We start from the raw sequence: 12,195 nt of genomic DNA, 5'->3' as shown, positions 1-12,195 counted from the left end.
TATATATATATATATATATATATATATATATATATATATATATATATATATATATATATATATATATATATATATATATATATATATATATATATATATATATAAAATATTTTTTAAGTTGAACTTTATCATCCAAATGCTGGTTGTGTGCCTCAAAGCAAGAGGATAGGCACAGACATCATTGTGTTCATGTGTTTTATGGCTGGGCAGCTGCCACACGCACATTGTTTTATGTGCTTTACAAAGCGGCACAGCACAGCCACCTGCTTGGCAGAATACCCTCACTGCTACACTGGCTTTTAAGTGCATGCCCCTGAACCAAAAATCACAAATGAAACCTCTCTGATGCTCTCATGATTATTCCTGCAAGCAACCTCCCACTGCTAGAGTACAAAAGGAAGCATTAATGCTATGGACGATAAACCACCCTCAAATGATTTTATTTATTTATATTACCAGTTGTCTAGGTTTTTATCATTGTCGAAATGATGGAACCTCGAAATAATGGAATTTTCCATTGACAATCCCATTTGTCAAGATGTTGTGAATTCAGGGTTGTTTACTTGAAAAAAAAAAAAGTTATAAAGCAAAGGTTAAAAAAATGTATTTACCGCAAAACCTTCCAGCTCTGCATAGTTTGGTTTAGAAAAGACGGCAGTTCCCTTTACATTCACAGCCAATCAGAGACAAACAATGACGCATGTGACACTGAAAGCTCAGTAGCATTCAAGCTTGGCAATGCATTGCTTTCCTCCGGGTATTGTTCGGGTCGCTCTTTTTGACGACTCTGTTTGAGAAGCTCCAGATGGCCCGCTGACTATCCGGCGACCCCTTCATGGAGCCGCAGTCACTGGGTGGGATTCGCAGATGATCACCCCAAGGATGCACAGAAGGGAGGTTGACTTGAAGGCTGCAAAGAGGAAAGAAGTCGAGTGGCACTTGACCACCTGCTCTCGAAATAAACACGTTCATGTTCTCCAAAGACACCAAAATGGGTTTTTGAGAGAATCCAGCATGTCATCTCTCGCTTTGCTTCTCATTGGAGCTCACAAAATACAAGCGGCAGAACAAAATGACTCCCCGCCAGTGAATAATAAGGACGTTCACGAATCGTGACAAATGGATGAAGCTCTCTGCGTGAAGCACCAATGAGAGAGGCATCCTAGCATGGTAAATTCAACGTCTCAATACCAACAATAACCTCCTGATGGCCCAGAAGGATGGGGGAAGATCGATAAAAAAGATATTTATTCATTACAAGGAGCCAAGCGGGGGCCTGTGAGCAATCTGACTCATGTGTCACTGTCCCCCGTGCTATGAGTCATAGTTGAGAAAATGACTTAGTGAGGCTGTGAACATGCAAAAATACTAAAATAGTCCAAAAACCACTGAAAGAAAACATGAATATGATTCCATACTAGTTGTGTCTGTTGTCAAGGTTTTGGTGTTAACAACACAATTCATAAAAGTTTCTCAAAGGTAAAAAAATAAAATACAACAGAGTGGTAAATAAGTACTACTGAATGCCGTGACCGGACGTTTGGTCGCCCGGGTGAATAGAATTTTGAGAGCTGGTTTCAACAGTAGATATTTAGATATTAAACTCTCTCTCTAATGAATATAATTTTGAGAGCTGGTTTCAACAGTAAACTCTCTGTCATGTTGTCAAACGTCCGGCGACCAAACGTCCGGGCGACCAAATGTCCGGGCGACCAAACGTCAGGGGGACCAAACGTCCGGGCGACCAAACGTCCGGGCGACCAAACGTCCGGGCAACCAAACGTCTGGGCGACCGAACGTCCGGGCGACCAAACGTCCGGCGACCAAATGTCCGGCGACCAAACGTCCGAGTACCACTGAATGCTGTATGTTGTTTGTTAACCTGTAACTTCTTCTCAAGACCCTAAAAGTGTAAACTAATGATATGAGGGGAGATTTGTCTTAAGAATGTTTACGCAAATATGTGATTCACAGGTGTTAAACATTATTGCAAGCTGTCCCAATTTATAATTGTTTAATAAATTGAACTTTTGCTGCAGTTTGCCGTCTCGCATCAGTTTCATGTCCAATTTGCTACAGCCTCCAGTCAGTCAACTAATACAATGAGAAAGAAAAAAAATAGACTGCACGGCTGACCGAGAAAGGTCCCTCATGTGAGAAATCGCACTTTTCACTCTCGCCATTAACTTTGATGGCCATTACTTCTCTTCTTCTTCTTGCTAGCCTGTGTTGTATTTTTGCCCCCAGCACGTCAACCATGCACATTAAGACAGGCGGCCGATAAGCAAATTGCTGGTAGAGTTCAACGCTTCAATTTTTCATGAATATTTCTGCGTGCTTGTTGTGTTTATATGTGTAGCGGGCTGTATGCGGGTTTGTGTGGTCAAAACCCTTATACTTGTCTGTCAGGAAAGAGCATTTGAGTGCTTTCCCCTTGTTTTCTTCCACGGGGACATTTTTGGTAGAGAGCAGAGAAACTCTGAAGAAGCTTTTAAGTACTTTGGTGCTAAAACCATCTTAGGAAGTGCTTTCTTGAATAAAAAGATGCTTTCATTCAGAAATTTCAAATAAGAAGAGCACTTACTCTCTAACCCACCGTTTCTTTTACTTGTTTTTTTTTTGTTCATGTTGTGCTTTGGGCAAAGACTATGAACTTAGTATAGTAGAGCCATGAATCAGCTGTCTATTTTCTGGCACTGTTGTTAACAAAACAGAAACATTAAAAGCCAATGATCATTTTTATGACTTAAGCTTCCATTTTTGACATTGATCATTTTTAAGAGATGACAAAATAGTCGTTTAGTCACTAAGCTGTCAGGTGAACCTGACCTCACAAAGTTTTGGTGGGAGAAATCATTCCTCCAGTGTTCATTTGACATTTTAGCTCCAAGTTTATAATAAATAAATGAAAAAAAAACATCATTGTTTGGGTTGATACTTTCACTATCTTGTCCAAATGAGGCCTCAGACTTCAGAAACAAAGGCTTTCTCAGTGATCTGCTTCAAACGTCAAAAAAATAGAAGAAATGAGAGGGAGAAGACTGATGGGTGCCAGGGAATGAGCACAGCGGTTAACAGAGGCTTGAAGGGCAAGATGCTTTCCCCCCATTTTTGCGTGGGTTTGACAGGTTGAAGTCTCCTTGGAGTGGACCATCTCCCAGTTGGGAGCAAAGTCTGTGGAACGAGACAAGCCTCCGTATCCAAGTTGGGTGCAGCCTCAAAGACTAGCTAGCTCAGTGGTACTGAAATTGTGTTACTTTACTTTGTGGAGACAGAAAATATTTCAATCTGGCAGCAAAAAAAATAAAAACATTACAAAAAACAATACAGGCCGTCAGTGATCAGCGGGAAAGATACGAACAAAAAACACAAAAATAAGTCACACTTGATTATGTGAAGCTTATGGTCCAGTGTGGTTTGTATATTAACAATTCCAGTTTTCTTGTCAAATTTGGTGAGTCTTATTGTCCTGAAATTGCATTGATTGACAGTGAATAATTCAGTGTCAATACATGGGTCTCGAATATGTGAAATCTTAAACCAATGTTGGTGGTTCTGGTTGGTCTTTATGTGTGAATAAATTGCACTAAAAATCCAGCAATAAACCCCCAAATTATCCCACGGGGGCTTTTGGTTATATGTCACTTTTAGAGTGCAGTGGCAAAATGTTAACGGCCAATTCATTTGGTGACATATACACTGTATCACACTCGTGTTCTGGCTTCTAAACATCATAAAGAAAATATGTGGCATGCAGGGAAATACCAAAAGGGAGCTTGACTAAATGCCGGCGTCTTATCTTGGAAGTGCAGCGTCTCTAAGCGAATATTCCCATTATTTGACACACTTTGATGCAGACAACAACAACACGGAGCCATTTATAGCATAGACAAACTCACACAGAGTATGCATGTTCTTTGAGCACATAGCTACAGAGACACCCTGAACTCATCTGTATATATCTATCTACATATATTAATATAGACAAAAAAAACTGAAATAAGCATAATTGTGAGGTGTGACTCATCTGTCAAAGGGTGCATTAGAGTCACACACTGGGTGAAAAGAAGCGGAGGTTATGTGTGGGCCTGGCTTATCTGTCAGCCTTGTGGCAGGGCCACTTATACGTAGAGCGAGCTCGCACCGGTGGAAACAGAATAAAACAAATGTGTGCTATATACACGCACGAGTGCATCCCTAAGCTCATTAGACAAGAGCGTCTTTGCAATTGCTCAACCAGATCATTGCAAAGCGCAGCAATGGCCTGACCCTGCGAATGCATCTTTTTTTTTTAATAGCACTAAATCACATGGCAAGTCAAGAAAACCTCGAGGAAGTTCTTTATAGTTACAAAGCAGGTGCCTTGTAAGGAAGTAGGTTGGCCTCCTTTGCTGTGTTTACTCTCAGCCAAGTACTAATTAACCTCAGAAGATCAACAAACTAAAATTAGGGTGCTGGATCGCATTTTATGGGGAGATGAAGCACCATGTGTTCGGATGAATGGAGGCACAGTCATTTTACTCAATGGGAAGAGATGTATTACAAATTCTCCCGGTAGCAAATAAATTGATGCTCAATTTTGGTCGGTTGTTATTGTGCTTTTTTGGTCATTGGTAAGCCTGGCATACACATTCATCGAATGGGGGGTCTTTGAAGTTTAGTATTTGTCGTCTACAGCCTTTGAATACTTTCTAAGCTATCAAACCTAAATTGATGCTGCATAAAATTGACTTTATTAGTCATGATTTTGTTGCAACAAGTCAAAATAGAAAATTGACAGGGGGCTGCCATCAGAAGGAAGTAAGTCCCGGAAAACACAATTCTTTAACCATTAGGGTTCAAACCGCCATAACACACACCTTACGAGCCAGATATTCCTAATAAAATGTCCAATGAATGGAGGGCATGGAACACAACAACGCAGAGACAAAGCATGACTTTCATGAATCAATTTATAAAACAAAGTGGTTATTATTTAGTATCATATTCCACGACATAGTCAGCGGAAAGAAAGGGTCCACAACATCCTTCTGTTTTACTCTACTTTGTCCCGTCCATGTTGTGAAGGATACAAATGGAAGGCTTGTACAGACAATCAAATCAACAAAGTCACAGACGACAAAGGTAGGCAGGCCAAGTGACATGTGCAGCAGCTTTATGACTAAGTCGCCACTAAACAAAATATGCCATATCTGGTTTGAGTGACAAACCAGGCGATGCGAGGCAGCTGGGAAGTGCTTGCCAATAAGAGTATTTCAGCAAAATCGTTAGCAGTGGGAACAGGAAGTTAGAGTTAGCTAAGCCTTTGACTTGCGAGGTTAAGTGATGCCAAACCACTCCTTATTCATTTTATGTATTGTTTTTTTTTTTTAAATTAAAGTGCTGGCCACCCAACATTCACGAAATGACTCTCCCAATGGCACATATTCTTTAAATCTTGGTGCTTCATTCACAAATTATACCAAATATAACTCCCATTAGTAATCACATAAAAGTTTCCAACCCTACAATGAATAATTAAAGAGTATGCAACTATTTCCGTCACACAATGAATGCAATAGAAAAAAGGAGTTAAAATCTGTGCATTATTTGCCAAACTGGAACTCATAAAAAGTTGTGCTGCTCATTCAAAATATAAACAGATTGAAGGATTTTGACATAGCGTAGATGTTTTGAATCAAATTTTAATTGGCACATTCAGAAAGACAACATTGCTGAAATGAAATGAAACAAACCTTTTATATCTGGGGTATTTTTTAAGAGGGCAATATGAAAGCCACACTTAAAAGAAAAAAAAAACAAATAATATCACGAGAATAAACATGCAGATTTACAAAAAAAAGTAATATCCCATTAAATAAAATAACTACGAAGAGAAAAAAAAAGTCACAATTGCATTGCATAAACATCTACCTTTGGTATCAGTTTAACAAACAATGCAATAGTCAATGTTTACGTAAATGAACACCATCCTCAGTATGCTGTTTTAAAGTGTTTGTGCAAATAGATTATTCCTTAATGTTCCAAGTTTACTCTTGTAATTGTATGCATTCCCCCTGAGAAAATAGTATTTATTTTCTTTAGCGTGGCCCTAATACTTTTGCTCAAGCGTTTTTTTTAATCTGGTGCTCAAAAATTCCTACTGTTTTTCCCCACCCAATTTAGGGTGTCGTCCGTCATTTGCTGGATTATGTTCCAGCACCCTACGACCCTGACCAGGATAAGCATTGTTGACAATATTAGACAGTGCACTGTGGATTTGTTGTGTCTTGAACTGCACAACTATCTAAAACGGCTTTACCAAAACACTCAAACCAACCATTTAGATCAGGGAACCCCAAAGTAGTCCTCAGCCTGTTGCTCCTGGTTTTTCTTACAACCGATCTACCACAGACATCTTAACCAATAGGGTTTCTGCTCAAAAAAGCAGCACCTGATTGCAATCAACTGAGTACTCACCAGATAGGTGAAAAAGTGCCGTCTCGTTGGGTTGGAATGAAATACTGCACGCACGAGGGCCTCTTGTAGAATAGTTCGGAGACCCCTGATTTAGACTTTCATTTCTAATCTCAACCTACACAGCCTGCAAAGTCAGGGAAATGCATCACAATCCAGATTTTTATTTGAGTCAAATATGATTGAGATTTAGCCAATCTATACTGAAAGCCAATATTTAAAATTAAGACTTGAAAAATTGCATGAACAACTCAAAGGTTTGATGACAGGATTCAGGAACTACGAAATAACAATGTAAATATTTAGTCTCGTGTGGTCACACCTTGATGTACACTCAAATTTAAATGTAAAATACCCATTTATTCGGGTTTACCTGATCTAATTTTTGGCTGATTTAATCAGTGGCAACTCCAGTGAGTGCGTGGTTGTTTGAAAGCTCACTGGCTAAGACAAACAGCATCTTGACTTTGGCCACGGAGTCATTGCTTGTTTTTCGCAGCATCTGCTTACGGTTGAGGGCTGCGAACGAGTATACGGCGCCACCCGAGGCATGAATATATGAATAAGCAGTGGAGGCTCCGTTTTCAAACTGCAACCACAAAGCTTGGGGCGACTTCTCCACCGATTCGAACACGAACAAGCATCAGACGTGTGTTTGTTTGAATGTTTAAAACTTCATTAGCTGGGAGATGCTACTGAGAAGCAGCAGCCACCAAGAGCCCACAAGGGAAGGTTAGCACTGATTTGCTGTCACAGACGCATTTTTCCTTAGTAGATTTTGCATACTTTATGTATTTGTCATGTTTTTAATTTATGCATAAAATATGACTTGCGGCTCACTGACGCCGAAAAACGGCGCATTTTGTTCAGTGGTATAAAATGCATTATATTCAAAGGCTGAATTACTGCCAGTTTTTGTTTCAATTTGATATTCCAATGGCCACAATGAGTGGGCATTGGTTTCAAATAAAAATATTACATAATAATAAAGGTTATACCTTACGGCCCTAATCGTCTAAAACTGCAATGGCACTGGCCACGTTTATTTTTTTTTGATGCAATAAAAGTTGTACAAAGTAGTACTAGGAGATTAAAATGATAATATTACAAAAGAAAAGTGATAATAGTATGAGATTATTGTCATTTTATTACTTATTTTTACTGGAAGTTGTTTGTTTCCACGAACTTTGACTGATGTCCGTGTGAACACAAAACTGCTGGTGATGTGCAAGGTGTTTTTGCGTGACAGTTTAACCCTGGCTGAATGCACCGTAATCATGTTTGAAAGGATTCCATCAAAATAAATAAAAATGTCAAAATAAAACCTCCCAAACAAACCACAAAGCCACTCTTGTCTGACACAATCTGACATTCTGGTTTTGGCCAAAATAAACTTTGTACTTAGTCCTATTATTTAGTCCAAGTAACTTTCGCAACATTATCATTTTAGCATTTGAGCAGGTAAAACACTGTCAGCATTTTTCTCACCTGACCACATAAATTAGACAATAGCCCACTTTATCAATAACCGTTTGTTATTGTTCTACTCATAATTGGCTAAACAACACAATGCTTATTCAAAGATTCATCATTGCATTGAAATTACCTATAATTTAAAAACTGCAATCCACACCCACCAGCTTTGACAAGAAACCTGCTTTTGTTCAGATATAGCCCAGACTACAAACCACATATTTCCATACTGTATTACTGCACAATAACAGAAAAAAATACAAGCAGTTAATTAGCTTATCAAAAATAAAATCCTTAAATTATAAGCACTGGACTAAAAGCCGTAAATTTCGAAGCAGTGGTTTATAGTCTGAACATTATGGTAAATGCAAAGAGAAAAGGCAGGGGAATTCATTTGCCCTCTTAGAAGAAACCAAAATAGTGTCAGAATAATCGATAAGGAATAATTGTGAAAAAAATAAGTTGTAAGTGTGGAAAGGAAAAACATTGAAAAGTGCTTCTTTTAAATGGTCGGTATTTTATATTTTGACTTACCACAGATGGGTCTCCAGAGTAAACGGATTGACGGGATTCAAATTTGTGACGTCAGAGCATTTTCCTAGCACCAGAGAGAAGCAAGCAGGTACGGTCTATTGGAAAATGAGGTTTTTCCAAACAATCACCCTCATTCGGCAGACTACTGCTTTTAGTCAAGAGCCTCACATAAATACTACATAAAACTGATCTGAAAAAGGATAGTGGAGAGGAATGTGTCAACCTAAAATGAAGATAGCACAGTAACAAAAAACAAAACAATGCATGGCATCAAACATAAATGATGAATCACAAGCAATGAAGTATCGATATGGACAGTTGCCAGCTCTCTGTTAGCTTTGCATAATACCTCAGGTATACACCTTCAAAAGACCGCCAGGATCTTGACTTTGCCTTTCACCAGCCTCTTTCACTGTTGCACAGTCAGATTTCTGCAATTTTCTCCAAAATACAGTCATTCCTAAATGGAGATGCTCCTGCCCTTAGTGGAAGTGTTTTCATCAGCCTATAAAACATCCTTGTGATTTAAAAGAGGTAAAAATGTAAGAATAACTGAACATATTTCAGGCATGAATGACATGATTTTTCCTTTTTTTTTTTTTTCTTTCTTCTTTTTAAAATTCTCCATGCGCGTGTGTTCAACACAATGAAAAGGATGGTCGGGTAGTCTTCCCGGTCGGTGGCCTTTAGCGCTCATCGGGCAAGCATCATCGCGCTTGATGGCTTGTGTTGTGGCGTGAGCGGGATCGTTCGAGGACTGCACGCCGGTTGTCTACCGGGAGGAAGAAGAAAAACAACAAATCAGAATCAGATAAAGTGTTGAAAGTGGTCAAAACGTGGAATAACCATTTTTCCTCAAACACTCCAAAACACAAGCAAATGCAAAGTGATGGCAGACAAGCAAATCAAAGCCATTCCCATCCAAATAGCTTACATATATAAACTTTGGAGCTTAAATATTTAGGAGATTAAGAAGCTTCAGTGTTGTTTTGCCTTGCAGTTGCATTTCATACACAATTAAACATCACTTGTGTTGTCGAGGAGACATGAAGATGGATTGATGAAGAAATTAAAAGTGGCCATAATGAACAAGGCTGTAAACTGATGTGGATGAATTGGGACTATAAAATGCAAAGTTGACATAAGAGTAGCACTATGTATAGAAAAGCTGTGAGAATAAACTTGCAGGTCCTTCTTGGATATGAATGCAGTTAGATTAGGATATAGCACGCAGTACACATTACATTCATGTTTCAATGTTTTGTAGTCCAGTTCAAGAAGTAATAATTCAAACTGTTCGTCCTTCCAAACAGAAAACTGGTTATTTTTCTTAGCACATTTACGGATATTTTTTTTTTTACTTTTAAGGTTGCTTCACTTTGGACACACATTAGAATAAATAATATAATTATTATCAGATAAAGGTTGAAATGAATCATCTTAGTAGGTGGTATCAGTCTCTGTGGAGGCAATTAATCATCTACTGAGTTAACTGTTGAATATCACAAAAAAATATATATTGCCAACTCCACAGTGTATGCACACATTTTATTCAATCTGGTAGTAAAAATTTATGAATGAGCCAAAGGCAAACATGGTATGAGGCATGCATTTTAGAGAAAATGTCAGGAACCCACAAAAAACACACAAAAAAAATGTGGCCGGCCGAAATAAGGAATGCCAGTCTGACTATGAGCCTATCTTTAAACTGTCAATAGCAGACATTTTGTGTTTGTTGGAGTAGATGTGAATAGCTTAACAAAAAAAGGTAAGCAAATCTATGAGACTATCATAAAATATTATTCTTCAAGTTGCATTGCAGAGACAAACTCCATTGGACACTCAAAGAACACTGTGCTATTCATATTAACACAAAGGAGAAAAAAGCACTCTCTTCAAAGTCAAGCTACTTCTACAATATATTGGGGTGCTTGTTTTCCGATATTTCCTGACACCTTTTGATATCTCCTTAACCTGCTTTCACGTAGAAGTTACCAAAGAAAAGTGAGTATGTTTCCTGTACTCGGGTTATCTTGCACTATATTAGGTTAGAATTCCAAATGATAATACAAGTAATTTATCAATTATCCTTTGGAAATAATCAACTACAGGGCATACTATAGAACCCTTTTTAATAGGCTTTTTAGGTCTCAACCTAAATAGCAATGCTGCAGAATATTAAGCGTTATCACCCAATGAATAAAAAAGATACATTATTTATTGTATTTTTTTCAGGGAGTTGGCAGACCTACACAAGGAGGACTGGAATAATATATAACAAAGACCATGGGACCCTTCCAACATAACTACAGCACCCCTGTGTATAACAGCAATTTTAAGTCTGCCGGCAAAGCCAAAACATTCTTGAGAGGTGAAGCAAGGTGTCATGAAATTGGTCCATACTATTCAAATAAACATAGCCAGATCATCAAAAGATTCTGTAGAAACTGTGTTTTGAAATGTAACTTCTGACTTCAGTGTTTGGATCAGCCCAATGTTTAAACCACACTTAACATTTTGGAACTCAGCTTTGTCAGGAAATGTAAAGACGAGGTTGGCAGTATATGTTAAACTTGAAACACAAAAGTAAATACAGGCAACACACAATTTGGAATTGTGTATTTAGATTCTGCGTGTAAATGGGGTGGCTTCGCACACAAGAGACAAACTCTCCCTGCATTGCTTTGAGAAAACGGCAAACATTGTGTTACGAGCACACGAGCGTATCCTCGCGTGTATATCATGATGATCCGTGCCACAAAGGAGAGGCTCTGAATAAGACAGGGGTAATAGAAGGAGGGGAGGATGCCGAGATTACTAAACAGGCAAGGCAAGAGCCTTAAGACGGCATAGTCAACCCGCAATGCTCTCAGGCCCCTTTTGAGACGTCATTTCATGTTACGACGGACCGTATCGAATCCCCGCCGGGCTGCCCCCTTCCATCACGCTGTCTTTTTTTTTGGGTCCCGTCATCTATGGCTAATTGCAAAGAGTTACATCATGATAAAACACTTTCATCTGTAAAACACGAGCTGGCACTCGTCCATTAAATGCTTTGAGCGTGGAATACCTAGTGGGATTACCCTTTAGTGGTCAGCATAAACAGGGAGACTTTGAAAAAGGATGATGTTGTGTTTATTTAAACATTATCTGGATAGTGTTTGGATATGGACTCCCAACATCACACTAACATGATTAGGAAACTGCTATACTATACTAAGAAGTGGGGGGGAAAAAAAAAAATATATATATATATATATATATATATATATATATATATATATATATATATATATATATATATATATATATATATATATATATATATATATATATACACATAGTATATATTTACATAAATATCATAATCAGTCAAAGCAAATTGTACGTGATTGCCCCTTTCCCAAATAAAGCCTGATAAAAAGAAATTGAAGGGCAGAGTGTAGGTGTTGCAGAATAAATGTACCACTTTCTGATAAAAAATTAAGGACATGATTTCGCTGTCACTTCCTTCCTATTTCTGACTCCCTCTCTTCCTCTCTCTCCCTCTCTCACCCTACTCTTCCCACTCTGATGAGGTGAAACATCATAAATTTGATTAAATCTAAGGCCTGACACGCTGTGTTTTGGCTCGCTGTCAAAAAGAAGAGAGCATCTCTAGCAACAGCAAGAGCCGTAACCTTCTATCGCCGCTTTTCATCTCCCTCGCACCTTTCCTCCTCCCCTCCCCGA

The 12,195-nt window shown here is 38.5% G+C and overlaps 1 protein-coding gene across 8 annotated transcripts in view; it reads right to left on the bottom strand.

Moving 5' to 3' along the window:
* Positions 1 to 3,240: 3,240 nt before the first annotated feature.
* diaph2 (diaphanous-related formin 2) overlaps positions 3,241 to 12,195 on the bottom strand; it is a 202,415-nt gene continuing 193,460 nt past the window's right edge. For 7 of the 8 annotated variants that reach the window (XM_077608614.1, XM_077608610.1, XM_077608611.1 and 4 more), the window contains one exon: positions 7,586 to 9,235. In XM_077608614.1, coding sequence (XP_077464740.1) covers positions 9,171 to 9,235 — 65 coding nt within the window. In that variant the 3' untranslated portion in view covers positions 7,586 to 9,170. Of the gene's footprint in view, positions 9,236 to 12,195 lie in introns of all 8 variants that reach the window. The other variant, XM_077608608.1, reaches the window with a different exon arrangement.

This window comes from Stigmatopora argus, chromosome 9 (assembly GCF_051989625.1).
Source record: "Stigmatopora argus isolate UIUO_Sarg chromosome 9, RoL_Sarg_1.0, whole genome shotgun sequence".
Taxonomy (NCBI): domain Eukaryota; kingdom Metazoa; phylum Chordata; class Actinopteri; order Syngnathiformes; family Syngnathidae; genus Stigmatopora; species Stigmatopora argus.
This window is presented reverse-complemented; position numbering and strand designations above follow the sequence as displayed.